The sequence below is a fragment of the Pipistrellus hanaki genome, assembly GCF_964339955.1.
Source record: "Pipistrellus hanaki genome assembly, chromosome: 1".
NCBI lineage: Eukaryota > Metazoa > Chordata > Mammalia > Chiroptera > Vespertilionidae > Pipistrellus > Pipistrellus hanaki.
Window position 1 is genome coordinate 29,862,879 of NC_140503.1, and position 26,853 is coordinate 29,889,731.

The 26,853-nt window shown below is 39.6% G+C and overlaps 1 protein-coding gene across 1 annotated transcript in view; it reads left to right on the forward strand.

Moving 5' to 3' along the window:
• Positions 1–13,748: 13,748 nt before the first annotated feature.
• The window catches only part of KCNH5 (potassium voltage-gated channel subfamily H member 5), a 252,494-nt gene continuing 239,389 nt past the window's right edge, over positions 13,749–26,853 (forward strand). The window contains exon 1 of the mRNA XM_084866422.1: positions 13,749–14,583. Coding sequence (XP_084722548.1) covers positions 14,511–14,583 — 73 coding nt within the window. The 5' untranslated portion in view covers positions 13,749–14,510. The remainder of the gene's footprint in view (positions 14,584–26,853) is intronic.

The window sequence follows — 26,853 nt, forward strand, 5'->3', positions numbered from 1 at the left end:
AGTAGCGAACAGTTCTTGCCCAATTTTAAGGCTATAATAGTGTTTTATACTGAAAACGGAATGTAACAGAATGGCTCTTTATGATAAGAATCGTTTTTTTTGCAATGACTTTTTAAATGCACCATTTTCCCTCCCAAGGTTACAATTAGAATTACATGACCATATGACTTCTCTGGAAGGCATAAAGCTGCTCTCTGGAGCCCAGCCCCCTCAGACACCTTGGCATGAATAATTTGAAAAATGGCTGGGATCCCATATGTTTCTTCATTCTGCCTAGACAGAGCTGACATTTGGGGATTTATTCTTAGAGTTTGCTTCTTTGAACACGTTTGGTTCAATTAGTCTACTGAAGCTGAGGTGGCATAAACTGTTTTTTAAAGAAGTGGTACTGTATTCAGAACAGGGTGTTTGAGATACAACAGATGGGTTTGTGATCTGGTTAGATTACCATTTATCAAATTTAGAGTAAACCTAAATGGATCCATAACATCTAACCCAGTTTCTTAGAAAAATAGATGATTAAGCAATGCTAGTTAAAAGAAAATGAATAATAAACAGCTAATGGCTGGTATTCTATTGATGTTGCAGGGAAAGGCTAAAATTTAAATGAGTTGGAAACTATTTAATTTGATAATGTCATATGTACTCTAGAGTAAATTATTGCTAATTTTATTTCCTGAGGTGATAGGTCAGAACTGCTTTGCATGATAAAGGCTACTGTTTTTGAGTATCTACTGTTATGGCTGTCTTGTTTTTATTGGTCCAGCATCTCTATTCTTTTTGGGGAACTATGCCTATCTCCATTGTCAGTGAGATTATAAAACATGATTGTGCCCAGCACATGCTGCAGGCTGAATCAGGTCCTGTATTACATCCCCTCTACAACTGTTCTCAGTGTAGCCATAGACATGTAGACATGAAACACAGGTAGGTTTTCCTCTGGATTGATAGCTAGCTATTGAGAAGAGAAATTTCTCTTTGCACTGGATGGTCAAACCCAGAGTTGATGAATCTGGGAACTAGCATATAGTTAAATGTTTAATGGCTGATTTTGTCTGGCTTTCAAAAAAATGCATCATAAATATCTTTACCACCAAACGACTGGAATGACTGGTCAACTAGTTGCTATGATGCACACTGACCACCAGGGAGCAGACGCTTAATGCAGGAGCTGTCTCCTATGGTCAGTGCTCTCCCACAGCCAACCTTTCATGGCCCTTCCCCCCGGCTGGCCGGCCCCCTGATTGCTGGCCAGGCCAAGGGACCCCACCTGTGTACGAATTCATGCACTGGGCCTCTAGTACACATATAAACATATTTAAATTTATTATAAATTCTGCTCATATAAAATATATGTAGCACATAATTTTTTTAAGTAATATTGAACTATTGAGCATCCTTTATTGTAAATTCCACATAGGCCATTGATTTTCACAATATACTTTCACTGGTTTTTACCTGACTCTTGAGTCTGTGGCCAACCTATGGTTATCATTGATGATGCAGTTCCAACATGAACATTGGTTGGTATTTTCATTTACCTTAATGATAAGAATGAAACAGTGAAGATGTGTGCTAGAATTTACAAGCTTGCCAATGATGTGAGTGACTTCTTTGTTGAATTGGATAATAGTTTTTGAAAACTGGTTGAATATTTCCTCAACTATTTTGTTGCTATTTACAATGCCCTTGCTATACACATGAAATGTGGAGGGCTCTGTTTATAGTACTTATTTCCATGTTTTGAAGGTAATGTCTCCATTTTACAGGTGCAGTATTTTGTTTGTTAAATGCTGTTTCATTTAATCCTCAGAACAATTTATAAAATGTCTGGATACCTGTTTTTCTTTGTTCTAATTTTTCCGGTAAACTGAGAGAAGTTAAGTGGCTTGCTCCAAGGTAGGATTCAAGTCCCACTCTGTCTAAGGTGACCAGATTTTAACATTGGTAAAGCTGGACACCACTGACTGGGGATGGGGGCCGGGGGTTATGGAGGGGAGGTGAGGGGGTTCTTGATTAAAAATTTGGTCTATATGGAGAAACAAAAATTTTCATAGAATGCAAAAATAGTATTGTAATATATTTTTTTAAAATTTCAACAAAAGCACAATTTACAAATATAATGAAAAAATTATGTATAGTATTATTTTGTCCTTTGGCATATTTCTCATTTGAGTGAAATTTTTTTAGTAGATTGCTGTCGTTGTTTAAAAGGTTATGAAATTTTTCACAAGAATTTGTTAAATTATATTTCACACATAAAATGGCTTTCAAAATCTCAACATTTAATTGTGATTTTTCTGATGCCCACACTTTATTTACTGTTTAGAAAAAATGCGTTCAGTCACAGCATTAGTTCCTGGTAAGGACAGCGCGTATTCCACAATTCTAACAACTGATCAACAATGCAAACAAAGCAGTTCTCGATAATCAGTTCTCAACAATTATTTATTATTAAAGTTTAACATTATAAAATCAACAAAAATAATATAAAACTCATATCCTGGCTAAATAGCCACATGGCCACCAAAAACCGTATATTCCCTTCCCATTCTCCCGCTGTTCCCTAGCTTGTTGTGTATTCTTTCCAAAAACCAGGACTTTTTTTTTTAAAAATATATTTTATTGATTTTTTACAGAGAGGAAGAGAGAGGGATAGAGAGTTAGAAACATCGATGAGAAAGAACCATTGATCAACTGCCTCTTGCACACCCCCTACTGGGGATGTGCCAGCAACCAATATACATGCCCTTGACCGGAATCGAACCTGGGACCTTTCAGTCCGCAGGACGATGCTCTATCTATCCACTGAGCCAAACCGGTTTTGGCACAAAACCGGGACTTTTTTTTTTTTTAAAACGCTGCGGGACAAGGGACAAATTGTTAAAAATCGGGACTGTCCTGCCAAAAGCGGGACGTCTGGTCACCTTAGCTCTGTCTGACTGCAAGGCAGCTTCCTCAGCCTGCGTTCTCAGCACATGCAGGGTTAGACAGCAGTGAATAGATCAGCATCCATACAATGACTAAGCTTTAGGTCACAGGAAAATCTGCCCTGGCTTTCTCTACCTCTCAGCTCCCTCTCCTGTCTGCCAGGGTTCCTTGGGACCCCTTTTCTGCATTTCTCAGGTACTTCACCATTTAATCCTTGTGTTCTCTCAAACCTAGAGATGTTAACAGCTTAGGGGAATAAAAAGTGGCTCCTCCCTACTAAAAAGAGTCAGTGCTAACCTTCTTTCACAGATGAGCACACTGAGGCATAAAGTTTCAGGCCCCAGGCGTGGAGTCACCTGGAGCCAGACTCATTGCCCTGCTTCCTAACTGATGCTCATTCCCTCTGGCTGACTGCTGATAGAAAAAGTATTTAAAAATACCACTGTGTCTCCCCAGATGAATTCTTCAAATGCCAAAAGGAAGTTATGCTTTGGCCATTATTAAAGCCCCATGACTCAAAGTTTAGGGGGCATGATAACCACCTGGAGAAAGGCGATTTTATAAACCATTCTGTCAATACCCACAAACACGTGCCTGAACTGTAAAGAATTATCCTGAGTGAAAGAAGGCAGAGAAATAAGAGTACACACTGCATTGTTCCATTTATATACCATTTTAGAAAATGTACACTAATCTATAGTGACAGAAAGCAGATCAGTGGTTGCCTGTGGGCCGAGAAGTAAGGGTGGATTGTAAAGGGGTGTAAGGGAGATTCTGGAGGTGATAGGTATGTTCACTATTTGACCGTGGTGACTTTTAACAGTGCAGATGTTAAAACTAGTCAAGTTCTACATTTATTTTTTAAAAATTTATTTTAAATATAATTTTCAAATTTCCAATTACAGTTTGGTTATAATATAAATTAATAAATAGTATATTAATTTCAGGTGTACAACATAGTTATTAGACATTTATATAGACATTTATATAACTAATGAAGTGGCTACCCCGATAAATCTACTACCCATCTGACTCCATACATAGTTATTACATTATTATTGACTATATTCCCTATGCTCAAATTCTACATTTTAAATATGTCAGGTTATATATCCTTTTTTTTTTTTTTTTTTTTTTTTTTTTAAACAAGTTGCTTTATATTTATTTTCTGGATGTTTTATGTGTATGTGTGTCTTTTTTCTGGCCAGACTTTTGATTTTTAAAGATCTATTTAAACAACTGATAGTGAACATTAAATAGAAATATTAGTCAGTAATAACATGAAATATTAGTAGATGAAAAGATAAAACCCCAAACCTGTAACTCACTAATGAGTCATAAAATCTATAGTCTTTCCCCATGCTTCTACTTACAAGTCAAAATATATAGTGTAGAAATCAATGAATATATATTTCTCATATATATATATATGTATAATTTTTCCACTGACCTGTATTTTAAAAATCTTTTCCAGATTTCTACACAGTCCTTGAATTTATCAATTAAAAAATTATATTGTCAGGCATATGTGCAATAAAAATACACTTATTTGCTTTTGATAGACATGTACAAGAATGTTAGAGCAGTTTTATTCATAGTAGCCCCAAGCTGGAAACTTCATCAAAGCCCATCAATAGTAGAATGGATAAATTGTGATATATTGACACAATGCAATACTATAGAGCAAAGAGAATAAATGAGCTATAACTACACTCAACAACATAGATGGTTTAAAAAATTTATTAAGTGTATTGGGGTGACATTGGTTAATAAAGTTATATAGGTTTCAAGTATATAATTCTATAATATATCATCTATATATTGTACTTACAGTTAAAATAACATACCATGATTTGCCTGTTCATTTATTCATATCTAAATATTTGGGCCATTTAGATTTACTAGTATTAATTCATAATTTAAGCCATTTTTGTAAATTTATTTATTTTTTTTCATTTGGATTATCCCCTGGCCCTATATCATTGATATTCCAATGTGACGTAGGGAAAGGACACTGGACAAGATGTCAGAAGCACTGAGTTGGGCCTTGACTTGCCACTTACTGGCTGAGGACCTAAAAATCACTTAAATGATCTGGGGCATTTAAAAAAATATGAGCAATAGGAATAATTATACCTGTTCTAGTAATCTCACAAGATGCTATTGAAAACAATGACTGATTTTCAATTATGATTATTATCCATCAATTCCTTTGGCAATGTGCTCATTTGGTTCTTTATAGATCTTATTTTGTATAGCTCTGTATTCATACCAAGCAGATTCTGAAGAAAGAATGTTTTCTAATCATATTATGATTTTTCCTCATTCCTTCAAGTTCTTTATCTACATTATTCTTTTTGTATTGTGCAGGTGATATAGTTTTGATATAATCAAACATGGTAACCTTGTTATTTATCATTTCCTATGCTCCAAAAATAATTTAGATACCCATTTTAAGCAGTTTTAAGTGTTTAACCTGGTAATGTATTTGGAATTTATTGTAGGGTATGATGTAAGGTGTGGGTAGAAATTAAAAAAATTAATTTGACACTAAACATTTCCCAACAGCACTGAATAATTAATACATCTATTTATTTTGTGGCCTGCATGTTTTGGGCACTGAATCAGGGCTAAACATATATGCAGAAGACAACATCTCTGACCTTAGGAAATTCACAGTGTAGGGTCAGAGACAGGTAGGTAAAGCCAGCTGTAGATGTGACATAATTTCACTTTCTCTGCTTTCTGGATGATCTCCAGGGCTTGCAAGAATCATTTTACTGTATTCACATCCACATGCCTACCGAGGTCTGCGGACTTTATGCTAATTAACATCCCATCTCTGTAGCCACCTGATTCAGCCTTCTCTACAGCCTTATTGTGTCCCTTGAGTTCTATCCAGGAGGTGGGACAGATCATTCTATCTTGACTCTCATAAACCTACTAGGTTTATTTTGTTCTTTTCCTTAGAAATCCAGGACTGTGCCCACATGGCAGCAGAGATAAGACTTTCTTAACTCCGCTTTTTCTCCAGTTTGTCTTCCTTCCCATAGCACTGGGAACTTTTTTCTCATTAAGGCTTAAAGTGGGAACATGTGAGATAGCTAGTTCTGATTAGTTTCCCCCCAAAACTTTTGGGAAATAGTATGATGCAGTGGTTTAACAGGAGGATTAGGAATCTAGGCTCTGAAGACAGAATACATAATCTTTGTTACATCACATACCATTTTTTGACCCTATGCAAATTTATTCTGTGCCTCAATTTCATTTTGGTTCATTGGGAATAATTTTAAAACATACTATAGTGCCTGGCACATAAATGTTCAGTAAATATTTGCTGAACTGAATGAAATTCACTTTTACTCTATTAAAATTAAATAAATTAAATGAGAAAATGCATGTACTTAGAATAGTATGTAGCAACTGGTAGAATATACATAGCCTTTATTATAACATCTAGAGGCCCAGTGCATGAAATTTGTGCACGGATGGAGTCCCTAGGCATGGCTGGCGATCAGGGCCAATCAGATTCTCTGTTCCCCTGCCTTCCTGCCTCCTCCTTTCCAGGCTGCCCACTTGTCACCACCATGCAGTTCCCTGCCTCCCAGCCTTCCCCCCTCCTCCTTCCCTTGCCTCCTGACTCTGCTGCCATCTATCCCTGGTTCCTTGTCCTAGTCTAAGGCCTGACCCCAATCTGGTGATCGGGACCTTCTGGCCTGGGGGAGGGACAGGGAGGTTGGCCGCAGGCCCTAATAAGGTGATTGGGACCAGCTGGCCAGGGGGAGGTATCAACCGCTACTGCTGTGGGCAGGTGAAGGGCTGATCAGGGCCTGCTGGACAGAGGGAGGGATAGTGGGATGGACTTGGGAGGTTTACTGCTGGCCCCAAGGAGGGAGCTGGCCCTCAGCCCCCCTGGGAAAGGGACCATGTCCATTGCCACTCACCCCTGTTCCTCATCCCAGCCTGGGAGCCTGGCCTCTAATGGGCGATCAGGGCCTGCCAGCCACGGGGAGGAACTGGGGGGTTGACTGGCAGGCCCCATTGGTGATTGGGGCTTGTGAGCTGGGGGCAGCTCCTGCATTGAATGTCTGTCCCCCGATGGTCAGTGTGTGTCATAGCGACCAGTCGTTCTGGTTGTTCTGTCTTAACAGTCACTTAGGCTTTTATATATATATGATTTCCTTATTGTACTTCTGCTTTTCCAATGCTTAGCTTTTGAAATTCAAAAGCCAGGAAGAGGTAAGCATGTTGGGGAGCAATGGTGCAATGATAGCAAAAAAGGAACAAAAAGTATGAGGATAGGGAAACATATATTAATATTTCAAAAATATAATCTCCTCATACGCAGGGTTCTCTTACCCAGTTTATTCAGTTTTGGCCTTTTCGCTCTCTCAAAAGCTTCTTTTATTTTTTTTCTTGAAAAGAAATTGAAGTGTAATTGACATAACACAATATCTTAGTTTCAGAATATAAGGAAATGATTTGATATTTGTATATATTGTGAAATGATTAGCACAATAAGTCCAGTTAACATCTGTCACAATACATAGCTACAATTTTGTTGTGTGATGAGTTCCTAAAGTATCTTGTACACAATTACAGAGATTCCATCTTCTAAAATACCATGTCACTTATTTACTCTAAACATGTCTTTCATGGCTACAGAATAAGCCCAGACTCATTAAACTGGTCTCATGAATTCCTAATTGTGCCTTAAATTCTATCTCCCATTTCTCTTTGTTAAGTCTGAATTATCTATGTTCTGTCATATATCATAAGCTTTTCTGTTATTCTGGTTTTCCTTTTTTTTCTAGTTCTCCCCCTAGAAAGCCTCCCTCCTTCCCACCAAGGATACCCATCAAAGAAGCACATGGAGGTTGAAATAAGTCCATAATCATCTCACCCTTGGGCCACCTTTCTGGGCAGCTGCTCTCCTTGTGTTACACATTCTATAGTCACTGAGGAACTGAGTACTTGCTCTCATCTGCTTTCACATATCACCTCCATTCACATTTCATTGACCAGAACTAGTTTTTGGCCACAGCTCATTTCAAGGAGCTGGAAAAGGCAACTGGATATTGGTGAATGTTATTCATGACCAACACCTCCAGCTTTTGTTGTAAATGAAAGTAGAAGGTGATAAAAAGGCTTATTCACTTAGAAACACGTACACAGTGCTTGTTAATGCCAGATATGATTGTATTGGCTTTCAAATAGGAACTCACTTAATTTTTGTAACAGCCCTATTAAATAGGTAATTTTATCCCCATTTTATAGGGAGGAAAGTTGAGGCTAAATAATTTGCCCTAGGTCATATAGTTAGTAAGTGGCAGATGCAAAATTAAATTCCAGGCAGTATGGGTCCAGAGTTCAAGCATTGAACCTTTCTTGACATCTTTATCCTGCTTTCGCTCAATTTATATTCATGGAGGGGATGCAGAGAGAGGGGAGGAAGAAGGTTATAAGTGTAGGTATGGGCTTTTGCATGCAGAGGAATTGAGTAATGTCTGGATGTTTCACTGCTAGAGCTCGCCTAGGGCTCTGCGGGGAGGTAGAGAGTGAGACTTGGGGAATGGGCTAGGGAGGAGGAAATGGTTTGTACTAATAACTACTGCTAATGAGACCAGGAGGCCAGGATGGAGACCAACTTCTGGCACTTTCCTTTCTTCTTTCCTCTCTTTCCTACCCTATCAGAGCCACCCATTTAGCATTCAAAGATTGTATGTACCTCATACCTTTGCTGACACTAGCTCAGAAACAGAGCAGGGATGGGGACAAAAATCATTCCCCTGGAGAGTTGTGGGTAGGCCATTTTCACAGTAGGGATTCAACATCAGACTGTACCTATTTCTAATGCATTTCTAAGAGTTTACGTATAATTATAGCAACCGACAAATAAACTGTATTTAAAAATTCTCGAAGGAGGGGTGCTTGATAAAAGAATCCTTCAGTAAAGCAGCAGTAGTTAGAAACCATCACTGCTTAATATATCAGCTTTCTAAGTCTTCACTTTTGTATTAGCCGCTGTTAAACTGGAACACACCTGCAGCTCAGCCAGTTCATTCCATGGCTGTGACCTGGGAGTCAGCGAACACCTCTGAGTACTGGAACTCCTGGTTCTTACAGACAACACCACTCCAATTGCAATTCCTCAAGAGAGGAAGAAAGGACACATGATTCTGCTTTAAAATGGGATGTCTGCCCTAAACAAACAAAAAAAGAAACCCTCGGTGTGACATTGAAGCTTTTAGATTCCTGCCTCTCACCTGTGAAGTCCTGCAGTTCGGTTGTAACATATGGACTCTGTCTGAAAAATGCTTCTGAAATGCTGTATTGGCACCTTGCCGCCATCTGCCAGCACATGGGCAGTGAGTCCATACGGTGCTGCTCCATTTTCTTAAATTCTGTTTTGATTATGAGCTGTTGCGAGTTGTCAAGGGTTTCTCTTCTCTCTAGTGCTACAAAATGAAAGATGGCAATAGAGGTCACTGGATGTTGCTGGTTATTACCACACAAGCCAAAAATCAGATCATTTTCCATTATTTACAAGGAGCTCTGGCTACAGGGTCAGGAGACCCCATTCTAGTCTCATTGCAGCCGCTAAAGCACCATGTCATCTTGGACTAGGCACTTCATCTCTGAGTCTGTTTCTTCCTCTGTGAGATGAAAATTTAAAACAAAAGATCAAGAAAAGCATGTCAACCAAGGATTTGATATTTATAATTACAATTTTTACAACAATTAAAAGGATCCAAAAGTTATAAAGCTATGCAGTTATTAAGGACAAAGAAGAAAGGATAAATGTCATTTTAATTAAATCTGCAAATGGAAACGAACGGGAAGTTCTACCAGTAACTGTGACTGTGTCTTAATGGAGTCCAAAAGAGTTTCCTCTTTGGGAAGTGTGAGCTAATACACCCACAGAGGAGTGATTTAGGACAGGGATATTTATACTGGATGGGAAATGCTGGGAAGCCGAGGTTTTATAGCAATACCCAGAGGCAAGAGTGGGCAGCTGCTGAGGTGCAACACAACATATAGATTTGAAATATTTCCTCTTAATGTTGATGATGGATTTATCATATCACATTAGAAGTCTAGGATAGCAATCTATAAGTTATATATGTACATACTTTGAAAAGATTACCCTGCCTGTTCACCACCCCAGTCTGTGAATAGTTGATTAGTCTAGAAGGCAAACTCATTAGTCAACAGAGCCAAATATCAGCAGTACAACAATTGAAATTACTTTTGAGAGCCAAAATTTTTAAACTTCTTCTAATGCCATTTCTTCAAAATAGACTTGCCTAGGCCATGGTATTTTGTGGAAGAGCCACACTCAAGGGGCCAAAGAGCCGCATGTGGCTCAAGAGCCACAGTTTGCCGACCATGAGTATAGGACAACAAATTTCAACCTTTTTCATCTCATGGCACACCAAATATATATATATATATACACTAGAGGCCTGGTGGGTCATTGGTCCTTTGGCTTGACTTGCGATTGGAGCCCATTTGGGCTGGACCAGTGGGGGAAGGAGGAAGAGCCATGGGAGGTTGGTCAGCTGGTCTGCCCCATCTGGGCCGATTGGGACTGGCTGGCCATGTTGAAGGACCTGGGGAGGTTGGCCAGCCATGTGAGGTTGGCTGTGGGAGCCAATTGACCACCAGGGGGCAGCTCCTATGTTGAGTATCTGCCCCCTGGTGGTCAGTGTGCATCCTAGTGACTGGTTGTTCTGGTTGTTCAGTCCTAATGGTCACCTAGGCTTTTATATATATAGATTTTTGCCAATTTGACAAGAAATAGGTATGCCTTTGATTCATTCACACCAAATAGCTATTGCCATGTTGGCTGTTGATTTTTAAAAAAATATATTTTTATTGATTTTTTTACAGAGAGGAAGAGAGAGGGATAGAGAGTTAGAAACATTTATGAGAGAGAATCATCTATCAGCTGCCTCTTGCACACCCCCTACTGGGGATGTGCCCGCAACCAAGGTACATGCCCTTGACTGAAATGGGACCTTTCAGTTTGCAGGCCGACGCTCTATCCACTGCACCAAACCGATTTTGACTGTTGTCCTTTTTTTAAATTTGACAATCTAAGGGAAAAGAGGTCAGTTCTCCTCACTAAGTAGTCTGTGCCCCTCACTAAATTTTAAAAATTCTTGTGGCACAAAGGTTGAAAATTTCTGGTTTAGTACTATGATGTCTGTGCGCTACACTATTGGCCATGAACACAGGTCATATAAAACTTACCTGAGGTTTTTTTTTTTTCTTTTTCTTTTTCTTTTTTTTCCCTTTTTTTTTTTTTTTAACATTTTTATTGATATCAGAGAGGAAGGGAGAGGGAGAGAGACAGAAACATCAATGATGAGAGGGAATCATTGACTGGTTCCTTCCTGCACAACCCCCAATGGGGATGGAGCCTGCAACCTGGGCATGTGCCCTGACAGGGAATCAAACTGTAACCTCATGGTTCATAGGTGGATATGCTCAACTACTGGGCCATGCAGTTGGGCAACAGAGGGTTTTGATTTGCATTTCTCTGATTTCTCTGATGTTTAGTGACATTGAGCATCTTTTCATATATCCATTGGCTATTTATATGTCCTCTTTGGAGATTGGGTAGGGATGATGGAGGCATTGAGAAAAAAAAAAAAAGATAAACTCATGGACATGAACAACAGTGTGGTGATTGCTGATGGGGAGAGGAGGTGAGGGGGGAGGTGGAGGAGAGTATAGGGGGGTAAAGGGTGATGGATGGAGACTTGACTTGGGGTGATGGACACATAATACAAGTGTACAGATGACGCATTGTAGAATTGTGCATCTGAAACCAGTATAATTTTGTTAACTGGTGTCACCCCAATAAATTTTTTATTTTTTATTTATTTATTTTAATATATTTTATTGATTTTTTACAGAGAGGAAGGGAGAGAAATAGAGAGCTAGAAACGTCGATGAGAGAGAAACATCGACCAGCTGCCTCCTGCACATCCCCTATCGGGGATGTGCCTGCAACCCATGTACATGCCCTTGACCGGGATCGAACCTGGGACCTTTCAGTCCACAGACCGACGCTCTATCACTGAGCCAAACCGGCTTGGGCCCCAATAAATTTTATAAAAAGAAAAAAAACAACCCAAAACTCACCTGAGGGGAAAATCCAACTGTATAAGGATGCCTCTTCAGCTCCCCTCTGCTTACACACACCCTGTCAACTGCAGGGAAGGAGCTGTACCTTCAGCTACATCTTTGACTCCTGCAGGAGGCAGGCGAACCACAGGGATCCAGTTTGTGCCCAAGTCCCTTGTTATTCAACTAAAGACACCCCGAGATATTGCGAAGGCATTCTAGCTGCAGGGAAGATCCTGGCACAGTGCACCACCAGCAGTGCTTGGGTAGAGAGCGAAAATAGCCTGCTGTTATTCCACAGAATGTCTTGATTTCTTGGTGGAAACAGTCCTAGCAGAGCAAACTGCTCTTTGTCTCCAGTCAACCTTCTGGGTTTGCTCAGCTGCCCAAGCTCTGGGCAAACGGATGGACATCTGTGAGAGCAGAGGGAACAGATGACCCTCAGCTAAAGCCGGCATCCGGGTCATGCCTATATGCCTCAGCCACAGGCGAGGGCCCTCACTTTGGGGTGCTCAGGAGACAGAGTGATGGTAACTGGAGCCCCGTGGCTGGTAATCTAGGGGGTCCCAAAGTCAGACACCGCCTCTCCCTTCTTTTCCTTCAGGCTGTGGTCTAACACTGAGAGGGAGACATTTCCTTGGATCCCCTCCTGGGGATTCCCTGTGCTTCTGAGCAACGTAGCCTTGACCATTTCTAACAGGCATTACGGAGCATATTCTGACCCCAGGAGAGGGGACACCCTGCCCAATGTTCCGTTTGCCTTCACTGTTTCATACTTTCCCGCACCAGCAGCCTCTGACCCCGCCTCAGTGCACATTTTGCTCCCCCCCCCAACCCCCACCCTTTGTGACCCTGCTTATGCAATCGTCAGTTCTCAACAGGTCCAGTCGGAGAGGAAGCCTCCCATCAGTGCTCCTCAGACAGGAGCAGGCAATGTTTACCGGGAAGGCTTATTGAAACAGATGGTTGGCCCTTGCCCCTAGTTCCTCCTCTGGGGTAGTAGACAGAGCCCCATCATTTGCATTTCTAACAAGTTCTTGGGAGGTGCTACCAGGTGGGACCACTTTGAGAACCACTGTCTGGGATAAAAGGAGATGCAAGCTCACTCAGGCCATTTCCCCCTCTCCGTAGGAGATTCTGGCTTTGGGACTCTAAGGGTTGCACTTCTGTCCCCCAGGAACCTGCAGATAGAGGGTTGTTAGAGACGAATCCTATGGGCACTCCCAGCTCCGCTCAGCTTTGCTCCCACCGCTCCTCACTGGCTTCCACTGCGAACGCTGCCCTCCCTCCCTCCTTCCCTCAGTGGTGTGAATTATTCACCTCATTCCCTACTCCTGGCGTTAAGTGCAATCTTTTTAGCAACTTCGCAGCGGTGGCCGGGCTCGCCACGCGCTCCAGCGCTTCGCAGCTCCCGGAAGCTCCCCTGTGCTGTGCGGCTCAGCTCCCGGCGCCAGACCAGCCTGGGCGCAGGGGCCATTGGCGTGCCGGCCCTGCTGGCTCCGCTCCGCCGCGGGGGAGGGCGGGCGCTGGAAGCTCGGGCGTAGGGCTCCGCGAGCCGAAGCCCGACAGGGGGGAGGGGGTGCAGCAGCGTCAGGTGGCAGCTCTGCGTCCCCGCGCGCCGCCCAGTCAGTCCCTGCTCAGCGCTCAGCCTCTGCGGAGCCAGAGCACCTCCAACCCCGCAGACCGACAGACGCGTTCGGGGCTGGAGACCCCGGCGGCGGGAGAAGCCGAGATGTGATCCCTGCGATTGCCCACCGCCCTCTCTGGCTCCTGCCTTGCTTCTCCTGCTTCCTTCTCCCTCTCCGCGCGGTCCCTGGACGGCGAGTTTTTGCCTCGATCTCCAGGGAGAGAGGAGCGGACCCGAGGCGCGCAGCCCGGCCGAAGTTGATCCAGCTGCGGGGACGGTGGACCGGGGCCCGGGGAGAGGAAGGCGCAGCGAAGGGGTCTGCGTCTGGCCAAGAGGGACTGGAAGAGAGGCGCTGGAGCTGGCTCTTCCCGCTCCCCTGCCCCGGGGCGCGGGGCAGGGGGAGACATGCTGAGCCCGCGCCCGGGCGCCGGCGGCCACCGCGGCGGCGGCAGCAGCCTGAGCATCAGCACCGGCGGGAGCGGGACAGCGACAGCGGGGGCGGCGCAGGCGCACTGTGCCCCGCGGAGGAGCCTGCAGTTCCCGAGCCCCGTGTGCGGCACCGCCACAGTCTGGGCAGCGGCGGCCGGGGGAGCGCTACTACCATGAACTGCCTGGTCCTCCTCCCCAGAGCTGCTCATCCGGGTCGGGCTGGAGACACAGTCTGGGGACCCCGCCGCCGCCGCCGCGCCCCCTCTTCTTTCGGCGGCTCCATCGTCTCCTCTTCCACCTTTTCCTCCTCTTCCTCTACCTTCTCCTCCTCCTCCTGCATCCCCCCCTCCCCCGCCGCGGATCCTGGCCGCCGCTCTCCAGACCCAGGATGCCGGGGGGCAAGAGAGGGCTGGTGGCACCGCAGAACACGTTTTTGGAGAACATCGTCAGACGCTCCAGCGGTAAGAAGAGTTGCAGTTCAAAAACATCCTACTGCTGTCCTGCCTACGCGCGCCCCCCATCCTCCCCATCCCATCCCTCTCCCGGAGGGAGGGAGGGGTGGGGGATGCAAACAACCCTACCTGGTGGCTTCAGTTAAGAGCCGGATCTGATTTGGGGTGGGGGCAGGAATGAGGTGGTGGTGGTGGTGGAAAGTTAGTTGCATACCCTCCTCTCACCTGTGTGCACCCCCCACCCCCCACCTGTCCAGAACCAGGAATCGGAGGGAGCTAAGGGGGAGCTGGTAGGGTGTAGACACGTCTAGAGAATAGAGTTGAGTTTCAGTTTGGTGAGGGATGTTTTCTTGTTCATCCTCTTTCCACACCTCCCTCCCGCACCCAAGTAGGCTGCAGAGACTGAAGGAAGTCGTAGAGTTTAGTTAATCTCAGTGCCAGGGTTTCCCTCAAGTTGGGAATGGCTGCAAAAGTGGCTACTTGATAAGATTCAGTCTCTGGATTTTGGGCCCAGTGGGTTCCGCTGAGAGGAGCCTTGGGCGAGGGGGAGTAATTGAAGTTGAACCTCATGAAGAGAGTATTTGAAAAATGGGAAGGCAGTTACCATGGTCACATTGTGTTGAAAGTTTCTTTCTTTTCTTGTTTTTAATTGTGCATTGACCTATAATGATTCATATGGTATTTGATTTGACTAAAACAGGAGCAATGTAGAAGGGAAACTAAATAACTTCTGTGCTTTTACAATAACTGGAGAAAGAATTTTAAAAACGACATTTTACCTTGCTACCGGTGTGACGGTTTGCTTACCTTAAAGTGTTGACAAAATACCACCATTTATGCACTTATTGCCTCCACGATGTTCTGAATGATGATGCTTATATTTTTCATATTTTAAGACCTTGTAAACTTTGCATTTTACTGATATCTCTACATCTTCTACTTGTTTTTAATTCTTTTACATAATTTTCAAATTTTTATCGGGAAGATATGTAAAGTATCTTTTAAAGTGTCCTCCCCTCCCCCTTTTGAGGCCTGTATTTTATTTTGAGATCCCTTGCTTGCAGAATTATGAGAGGGAAATTTCTGCATATTGATTAGTATAAAGCTTAGACCAAAACAATTGAAATACTCTCTGTATTTCCATAAGTGTTTATTCATTCCTTTGCTCATTCATTAAAACAATATATTTTTGAGTGCCTTATACAACAGACACTCTGTGAGGTCCTTTGGATTAAGAAATGATTAAGACACTTCAGTTCTGAAGAAGTTCCCTGCCTAGTGGGTAAGACCAAAGGACACTCAACTATAATTATGCTTTCCTTGAATTGGTAGAATATATTATATTAACTCTTATATTAGGATCCCTTCTAAAACTAGGCTTGCACGAATTTCTCCTGATTTTGGGACTATATATATTTAAATGTCCCAAGCTATTTTTCATAAAGTTCTGACGAATGACTTTATTTCTTCCACTGTGGTCAGTATCTGGTACTATACAAGTCTAGAGTAGACTTTCTGGGTTGGAAAAAAGAAAGAAAGAAGCTAATTGGCCTGATCTAATTTAAGAAACCTATACTATTTTTTAGCCATTCCAGTGTAATTTCAAATGTGTTTTTGATTTCTGTGATGATATAAAATATAAATTTACAATGGTAGGCAATTTCTATGTTTGTCTACTACTTTTTTTGTATTCATATTACTCACCTCAAGTACAAGGGGATATTACTGTTAAGACAACCAGTTGGGGAAATTTAAAGGTTATTAGAATCAGTTATTTAAGACACGTGAGTGTTATTTCAGCTTTCTCATCCTCTTGAGTTATTTCACCTCCTTGTAGTTTGGTCTGTGAAAGAACTTTTCAGAATAAAGAATAAAACCATGGGCTCTCGGCTGCTCTACAGGGTAACCAGAAGGTCACAGTTCTTTGACTGAAGTTTACTAATACAGCATCTTTGAAACTTTGTATACAGACTGGAACTATGAGTAGGCTTTTAAATTACATTTTATTTCAGAAATACCACGAAATTGAGACTTACCTTGTGTGGCTTAGAAATATCTGCTTCTGTTGCCTCCATTTTACTTCTTCCATCTAAACGAGTGACTATTCTATCTTTTCCACATGTCATGATTATAATGCTTCATTGGTTCAATGGTTCTTGCCATGGAAAACACCTAGTACAAATGAAAATTTATCTGTTTTGGCATTTTACATACCATCTCTAATTGCTTATGGATAACTTTTCATACCACAACTCAAATGCTCTGAGCTTTGTTTGAAATGTGTTAGATACTTAAAGTTAGTATATGCACATGTGTATGTAATAAGAACTGGAAAGTCTCAGTACCACTTATATAGGAAGAACCCTGGAAAATAAGGATCACAGTATTAAATTGGTCTACATATTCATGTGAGAGTATCCCATAGTTGTCATTTCTATATAATTTGGCAGAGAAATAAATTCATGCTGAGAAGTTGTTTAATTGAGATTAATGAAGAAAATGCTCTTCAGAATTCTCACATATTGAGTTTGTCACAGTGATTTCACTGTTATCTAAATCAAGCATGTCAAACTCGTCGCCTGCTGGCCACATGTAGCCCACATGAATATGTTTGCGGCCCAGCCAATGTAACGGTGTGAGCAGTTATTTACAATTTGAAAGGAAATAAGTCTCCTGTCAGATCCAGAATTACTAACATTCACTTTGGATAGATTTTGAAAGTAATTCAAAATCTGTGAACAAGATTTTCCCTGAAGTAGGAAAGATAGTAGCAGAGAAGAGATGCTGAGTGTCAGGAAGAAAACAATTTTTATCAGTGCTTTAAAAAAAAAAAAAAAAAAAAAAATATATATATATATATATATATATATATATATATATATATATATATATTGATTTTTTTTTTTTTACAGAGAGGAAGGGAGAGGAATAGAGAGTTAGAAACATCGATGAGAGAGAAACATTGATCAGTTGACTCCAGGCCCTTGACTGGAACTGAACCTGGGAACCTTCAGTCCAAGGGCTGATGCTCTATCCACTGAGTAAAACCGGTTAGGGCTATCATTGCTCTTTTTTTTTTTTTTTTTTTTAATGTTATACTTTTCAAAATAAACCTACATTTCTATGAAATTTGAAGCTTTTGTTCTTTTGCAGCCCACATAAACTTAAACCTTGTTTATTTGGCTCATGTTAGCCTTTGAGTTTGACATGCTTGCTTTAAATTAACAACATTGAAAGTGAAGTGTTGGTAGAGTTTTAGTGAAAAAAAGAAAAAGAAAAAGAAAAGGAGGCAGTACTCCCAATATATTTAAGAACTGGAGAGATAGCCTGGGATTGTCTGTTTACCTTTACCCCATGAAATGCTTCTCTTTTTGGTCCGTTTCTTTCTTATAAAAAGATCAGATCTTTTAGCGAGAGTCAGATGAAATAGAAACATATTCATAGAGATGCACACAGAGAAACATATGGACCAGCATCCACCTAGATACAAAGATAGATGCAGAAGAAAACCCTCTCTTTCTCACAAACCCAGAAATGTAGAAAGTAACAGAAATACAGAGGGAAGTAGGGTGAGAGGAAGAGAGTGAGAGGGAAGGAGGGAATGGGGAGGGACAGAGGAAGAGAGATTAGACATGAAAGGGAAACAGATACAAAGCAAAAACAAAACAGGCTTATTTGTCCATGGATATCACTAATGAGCTGAAATCTCAGCCAATTAGAAATCCATCAGAGAACTTTTGATAAAGCAGAACCAAAGAGCAAGGAGCCTGGTATATTTGGGTATACTTTTTAAATGTGAGGAGTTCCTAGTAAAATTTCAAACTCCTCAGTTGCAATTTCCCAGAATAATGTTGCTATATTCTGTGCCCTAGAGTAGTACTGTAGCCTATTTGCTGTCATTTCACACCTGATGTGGGGTTTTTATTTCCCTTATTTAGTTAACTCAGTCCATTATGGGAAGGCATTTCAAATTATTACTGGTGATTCAAAGTCTGTAAAATAAAATAATGAGGGCCATTGAGTAGGATGGACGCACATGCACGCATGCACGCACTTTATAGACAAATACCAAAATATTAGAAATATACTGAAACAACTTCTTTCAGTTTAAAGATAAAAGGCAAGATCATTTTAGGTGAATAAAAGGAATTACACTAATTCTTGGCATGTGATTCCAGTAGGTAGAGAGAGAACATTATTACTCCAAGAAGTTCTAAAGGTCAAAAGCATAAAAAGCAAGGTTTAGATACTTTTTTTTTGTTCTTTTTTTGCGCTAGCAGGAATAACTTGGTAGGTAGGGAAAGTTTGGGAACTACATGGTGAGTTCATAACACCATATAAAGTCTCTGCCCCAAAGTACTATTGACCAAATCTGTGTCTGGAACACTATTAGGCTATCTTCCATTATTTTAATTTCAATTATTTATGCAAGCTATTCATCAACATATATTAGGCTGTAAGGAGCTGCAAGATCCTGGGCAAAGGGAAATAAAACAACAGTTTTCAGGACTATTGAGTGGGAATTTTAAATTATAAAACAAAATAAAACATTTCTAAGGACTTCATTTGATTATATCTTTGGCAGCACATGCTATTCAGACGTTGTCTTTGATTCCTTGAGAAGTCAGCAGAAGTGGTTATTTTGGGTGATGGTAAACTAGGTTGCCATTTCGAAAAATTATAACTTTGAAAATAATGTATTTTTATTACAAATTAAGTATTACTCTTTAATATTTTAAACATTATGGAAAACTAGAAATGTTTTTCTCTTTAGGGAAAAAAAATGGACTCAGGAAAGTAGGCAGAAGTGGCAGTATGTTATGAACCACTTAACTTTCAAGAGAAGTTCAAGATACTCAATTTCGACCTTTCTAGAGGTACCCAGTTTGCACAGCCATTTCTATATGCAGTGATTTCTTACAGGAACATCCACAGTTATTTTTGTACTGTAATTAATATTTGTAAAGACTGAGATCTTAAAGGAGAACCTGTGGGAGAGGAGAGAGAGAAACTAGTGATTTAAAACCTAAACCAAAAAAGGAATAATAACTTTTAAGTATTATACACTTTAACAGAAATGGTGAAAAAAAAATGGGTATTTTGGGTATAAATTTCTTGATATTTTTCTTGGAAGATTTTCTTTAACATCTAAACCACTTTCGGAAATATTGCTAAAACAATAAAGTGTCTTAGAAGCATTGGTTTACTCAGGTATTATAATGTACCTCTCCACTATGAAGACATCATAGAGGTCGAAATTATACTGACAGCTTCCTAAATAATACATACAAACAAGCCAGAGGATTGTCTCTTGCTTTAGAGCCCGTGCTGCATTATATAACAAATGCAGCACTTTCCTGACTAGAGAGCTGGTTATCCCAGGACACTGTTGTCTTCATTAGAATGGAAGACATTCACTGTTGTCTACCTTTTGCTTGATTCCAGAAGTAGGGTAGGTACAAAATCCATGTACCTTAGCCATCTTTTAACTGCCCTAGTAACAGAAACATAGACAATATTTTTTGATAGAGGGGAGCAGCTATGAGTATTTTGTCAGTGAATGGTTAGATTTCCCAAAAGAAATCCTTTAGTTTGGTCAATATTTATCTCTGACTTTCATTGTTAACAATAGTTAGCTGTTTGCTAGCATGGACAAACAATGCTTCCACATTCTCCAGTGTCTGGCCTAGGAAAAGGTTATATGTATTATTATTCTCCAAAGCTCTGTAGTTAGGATTTACCACAAGAGGTCACTATAGGTTCTGTCACAGGTGAACCAAGTACTTACTATTTATTTTCTTTTTCTGTTTTCTTTCTTTTTTCCCCTCTCAAGTTTGATGGGTGGTTAAAATCAATGTTATTAGTTGTTACTCTTGGAAGAAAATGTTTAAAATATAACACATAGGAAAGCAAAACAAAGAAAGGTATTTATTTCTTTTAATGATAACAATCTTATTTTAGTTGATGGTGACCAATGCTTTGTGACTAAATGAGTGGGGAATAATAAAAACAATTTATGTAAAAGAATAACTTTAAATAAATTTTAGACTAACGAAAGATTTACTTTAGCAGATGATGGTGATATATATAAAATATAAAGAAAATGTCACATAAATAATGTTCATTCTGGAGAGATGAATATACATATAAAAAATCTTAATAAAATTTGTTCCCTAGCATATGTCTTGATAAAATTTATATAAAATTGGTGACGGAATCAGTTCAGGACAGTACCGTGTTTTTATGGACAGATAGTTCACAGATTTATGGTTACTTGCCTAGGATATGATTCTAGTATTTTGATATTACCCAAACTTGTAAAATAAAATATAGAGCTAAAACAAATATTCTCCAAACGTGACTACTCCAAAAATATGATTGGAGGTAATCTTACTTTAAGAGGTGTTATTTCCTATTAACAGCAAGTCTCTATCTTAATTATAAGATTTTTTTTTCTTTTTGGGAGGGTTAGAAACCACATATTGAGATATGTTTTGTAATGTCCTAAACAAAATTAGTTTTAATGGGAAAATTAAAATATGCCATATAGTAACTTTATGAATAAAATAACTATATAGTGAAAACAAATAAACATAAGTAACAAGTCACAGCCAAAAACCAGTAATAATTGTTGTGGAAATTGAGGTTAAAGGAAGTATTCTTGATGTGCTCTAGAAAATAGGTATTTATAAAACATTTTCCTTTACAAATAGCAGAGTAGAATTTAAAAAAAATTCTATCTTATGTTCTTGTCATACATTTTTTCATTCCAAAAGGAATGAAAATGATAACTATGGGAGTTACTGGATAAAATAATTAGCTTGATTGTGGTAATCATTTCACAAATCACTTCATCAAACCATCAAGTCATATACTTTAAATATATACAATTTTTATTTGTCAGTTGTACTTAATAAAGTTGAAAAAAATCCTCACTATATTCCACAAAATACTCTGACTTAATAATGTATGGCATGACTCCTTTTCATCACTGAGTAATGAATAAAAACAATTATTTAAGTATCCTTATTTAATACAATGTAGAAGTTAATATTGGAAAGGTTTAGTCTTAAAAATTATTTGTTCGAATGAGGGCAATAATAATAATAATATAGCCTCATAAATCAGTGTGTATTGTAGATGTTATTTTAGTATTTTATTATATATAATTACTCTTAAAATAAAGAGATATCTTTATATAATTCTTGAAAGTTTTGTGATATAAGTTTTCACATGGAAAAAGGTAGGAAAGCCGAAACCGGTTTGGCTCAATGGATAGAGCATTGGCATGGGGACTGAAGGGTCCCGGGTTCGATTCTGGTCAAGGGCATGTACCTTGATTGCGGGCATATCCCCAGTAGGGGGTGTGCAAGAGGCAGCTGATCGATGACTCTCTCTCATGGATGTTTCTAACTCTGTATCTCTCTCCCTTCCTCTCTGTACAAAATCAATAAAATATATTTAAAAAAAGAAGAAAAAAAAAGAAAAAGGTAGGAAAATTAAGTAAAGAGCAGAGTAATTTAGAAAGAGTGGTTGAAAAGCTATTTGAAAATTTGTTGTAAAGAATTTCTACCTTTCTTGGGGTCTAGTCCCATGAGAGAAGTAAGTACTATTGATATGTACCAAGTCCTATTGACTTCACAAAATATGTGATTTGAGATCTGAGCTAAAGTACACAATCATAGCAATTTCTAAAGATAATGACATAGAACTGGGAAGTCATGACAATGTCCCCTTATGTACTAAGCTCTGTAAGGATATGGGTCATACCTTACACATTCATTATATCCTCCACCATGAAGAGCACATGGCACTTCGTACTAGCTGAATAAATGCTTTTTTATTATGTCTCCTATATTAAACAAGCTATAATTGATCCTCCCCCCCAAAAAAATAATAATGCTGATTAAATTTGTTAAGTAAGCTTGTATAATTAATTGCATATTTTAAGATACTTAATCAATGTGTACATTTGAAAATGGAAATTGCATTGGGAGGTAAATGTGTTATTCCAACTTGATATATAGCTGAAATAGTTACCATCACTTTTGTTCACATCTCCAAGGGCTTAAAAGCTCAACTATTTTATGAGCTTTTAAGAAAGAACTGTTTAGAAGTTTGTATATTCCATTTAAATTAATTTTAAAACAATTTTGCAGTTAGGAGTTACTGATGGCAAGTTTTATCATTGAGAATTGTTTCTTAGTATCTTTTGAGTGTTTTGCCTTGAGGAGTAGCTTACAGTCCTATTCTGTATTCAGTGGAAGAGGGAAAATGGATTTTGGCAATTTAGAGATTGTAGAGCCAGCCTCAGATCACCAAGTTTAACTTAAAAAAATCAACTCACTTGGATTGAGGAGGAAAGTTAACCTTTATCCTGATTTTTCTCTAGAAGTCTTTTTTTTTTTTTTGTGGGGGGTGGGTGGGGGGCAAATTAAAACACAACGAGTTTGTTTTCACATAGTTATAGCATTGAGAAAATAGAGGAGTTTTTCAATGAAGTTTAAATAATCCCAGAGTAAAGTCCCTTAAAAACAACTTTCATTCTTTTGCTTGATCCTCATCCTCTTTCTAATTAATCATTCATTAATTCAACAAAAATAATATTGAGTGCCTACTGTGTGTTAAACACTGACCTAAGCTCTGAGGGTGCATAATGAACACAACGATAATAATGATACCTTAAAAAATGTGAGAGCAGTGTACACATTGGTCAAGAGCCATAGGTTCTGGAAGTTTGCACTAGAGTCCTGGTTCTGATGTTTACTAGCTCTGTGACTTATCTATCTGTACCTAGTTTTCTCCTCTATAAAATACAAGTAATAATAGTACCTAGTTTATGGTGTTGGAGAGGTAATATGTGCAAAGTGCTAAGAACAGTACCTGGTATATAAGAAGCAGTATCAGTATCAGTGCTGTTAGTTATTGTCATCATTTAGACCTTTAAATCTTTGAATGCACCATCTGTAATTGATGCCTTTACTTCTTGGTCACCATTTCCTTTTGTATCTGTTTTCAACTGATGTTGAAGCTCCCTAAAGGGTTATATACAAGTGAGCATTCTTGTGAATCTAAAGGCCTTTTATTTGTTCGTATTTTCCTGGGTTCATAGGATTTGAGACTGTGCTCCCCTACCCTCTCCATCTCCATGTTCACCTTTTGGATTTCATGTCTGCACTTCCTCCTGCCCTTTTCCCTGGGTTCTCTTTCTGTTCCCTTTTGCCTCTCCTCTTCTCCCCTCCATCCCTTCTCTTTCTCTTCTCCTCCCTTCTGAAGAGTGAATAGTCATCCATCATCCGAGTTCAATCTCCAGCCGTCTTTCTTACATCTTCACCCTCCTCTTCAGAGCACATTCATCCTCTGTGCTGGCTCTGTCCTCTGTGTGTTCCAGTCCCGGGTTTCCAATGGCCTGTAAATTCCTCCTCTTATACTTCTCACAAGTCAACTGCAACTCAAATGGCTTCAAACAGACTTAATTTCTTTGGTATTTCCTCATTTTTTTGTCAATGGTATTATAATGTAATTACCTTTTACATGGGTATAAATTAATTCACTCACTCTGCACACAGCACATATGGAGGGTACAAAAGAAATACATGGCACCCTCAAGGAAGTTCAGTTGGTTAAGAGTGTTATCTCAATATGCCAAGGTTGCAGGTTCAGTTCCCGATCATTTATTACTTTTTAGAGAGAAATGGGAAGGAGAGGGAGAGGGAAAAAGAGAGGGAGAGGGGGAGAAAAAGGGAGAAGGAGAGAGAGGGGGAGAGGGAGAGAGAGATATTTGTTGTTCCACTTATTTTATTGCTTCTTTTTTAAAAAAATATATTTTATTGATTTTTTACAGAGAGGAAGGAAGAGAGATAGAGAGCTAGAAATGTTTATGAGAGAGAAACATCGACCAGCTGCCTCTTGCACACTCCCCACCGGGGATGTGCCCACAACCAACGTACATGCCCTTGACTGGAATCGAACCTGGGACCTTTAAGTCTGCAGACTGACGCTCTACCACTGAGCCAAACCGGTTTCGGCTTTTGTTGCTTCTTATTGTGACCTGACCAGGGACTGAACCTACAATGATGGCATATTAAGATGACACTCTTAACTAACTGAACTACCTGTATGGTGCCATGTGCTTCTTTTGTACCCTCTGTAAGTGGTGTGTGCGGAGTGAGTGAATTTATGCCCATTCACTATACTGGCTCATCTTAGGGCATGAAATACATCTGTAACTGACATCAAATGCAGCTAGTATATATACATATGATGGACCAAAGAAAGAATTAGACGAGGAAAGACATTATCCTATTCATTCCTAAAGCAATCTTTCTCTCTACTTGAGCAACAATAGCCAAGGTAACTGGTAATCTTTCTGGAACTCTGTGGGGGCATTTCCAAGTTCAAAGAATAGTGTTTTCAACAGAGCAAACGCATTTCCATCTTTATGACACAGACTTCTGTCTGGGCTTGAGCCATTACCTACAGTGGGACACTAAGACTCTCCAGGATTATAATAACTACCTTTCAAGGTTGCTGGAAAAACTCAGCAAAGCCACAAATGAGCAGATCTTGCCCTTTGCCTCATCATAGTAAGGGCTTAATTAATATTCATCTTTTTCTGTTTTATCTACGTAAGATAAGTAAGGATGGGCAGGTTTTCTTTTTCTTTTGTTTTCTTAACCTGAGGAAAGCAAAGAATTAGGAGTTGAGATTTCCATAAACTGGTGGATCTGAGCTTAAAAAGCATTTGGATTCACCTTATCAAGATTGAAGAAAAAAACACACACAAAAACCGAAAAGCAAAACAGACAGACACCCCCCTTCTCTACACAACAAAAGTCTATTACTTATGGCCAAAGAAATATCAGTTCTCCTCACCTCAGTAAGTGGCAAAGCTAGGAGAAGCTGAGGAAGGCAGAAATATCAGCCTCTTTTTGTAACTGGCCCAGTGAAGTCTAACCAAAGGAGAGAAATGAATTGAATTTGTGGTCTGTAGCTCCTAGTGCATAGATAGTAGAAATTAAAAAACAAAAACAAAAACAAAAACAAAACGGGGGGGGGGGGGCGGGAACCAAAGCTTCAGAAAATTAATTGGATAGTAAATGTATTTAGAAAAGCCTTGCTTGTTTTTCTACTGGGTGTGCAGGTTAGACTAGTCTTTTAATTGAAATTCTTCATAGTTATCTTGTCATTAGTGCTTGATTGCCTCAAAAGGTTAACTTCAAAGAAAATACATAATCCTTTCAGAACAGACACATTCATTTGTAAAAATAAGGTTTGTTTATTCACAGGATTGAAAAATGATGCTGAATCATTAAATATGCAATACTTTTTCCCTTGATAAACACATTATGACTGATTTAGCTTTTATCCAAGATTATATAATTAGTGGGTGTCTTATGGCTTCAGGTATTTTAAGAAATTCTATTGTAACAAAATCCAGTAAAAAAACCCATTATTACCTGTATTTAGGTTAAGGGTTTTTTTTTTTGTTGTTGTATTTTGAGACTATGAGTTCTATAAGCCACTAGTGCAGTCATATTTTTCTTCTAATGATTCTGACCAGTGTTTTAAAAAAAAATCCATTTTCTTATGCACAAAATACCAACTATTAAAAGTAGTTATTTTGAATTGTTGAACATTTTTGGTGTGTTTTGAATTTTTTTTATAACAAAATTGCTATTATTCCTACCACTAGAATTTCAGAAATATGAAGTACCTCATGCATTCTGAACCACTTTGGCTTAGATGGAAAAATAATGCCATCAAAGAAACACAGAAACTTAAAATACACCTTTGATCTTGAAGGAGATGAAACATGGAGGCATATTTTTAAATTTGATGACAGCTGAACACATTTGAATAAATTAACAGGTTTTTTTTTGCATATTTCAAACTCCCACAGTGATGGTCTGCCTATTGTTGCCAATATTATTATATAATAATTAGTCTCACTGTGGAAGGTACAAAGTTTATGTGTTGACACACACACATTCACACACACTATCCTATATAATAAAAGCCTAATATGCTAAGTGTCCAACTGTTCATTGGGCCCTTTGACCAGTTACTATGAAGTGCATTGACCACCAGGGGGTAGAGGCTTCGGCTTGTAGGTTAGGTTGCTGCTGAAGTCCTGCTGATTGGGACTGGGCAAGATGAGCTGGACAGGCCCTGGACGAACCTGTGTACCAGGCTGGTTTTGGCCCAGGCCCCGCAGGCCAGGCTGAAAGACCCCACCAGTGTACGAATCCATGCACTGGGCTTCTAGTTATATATATT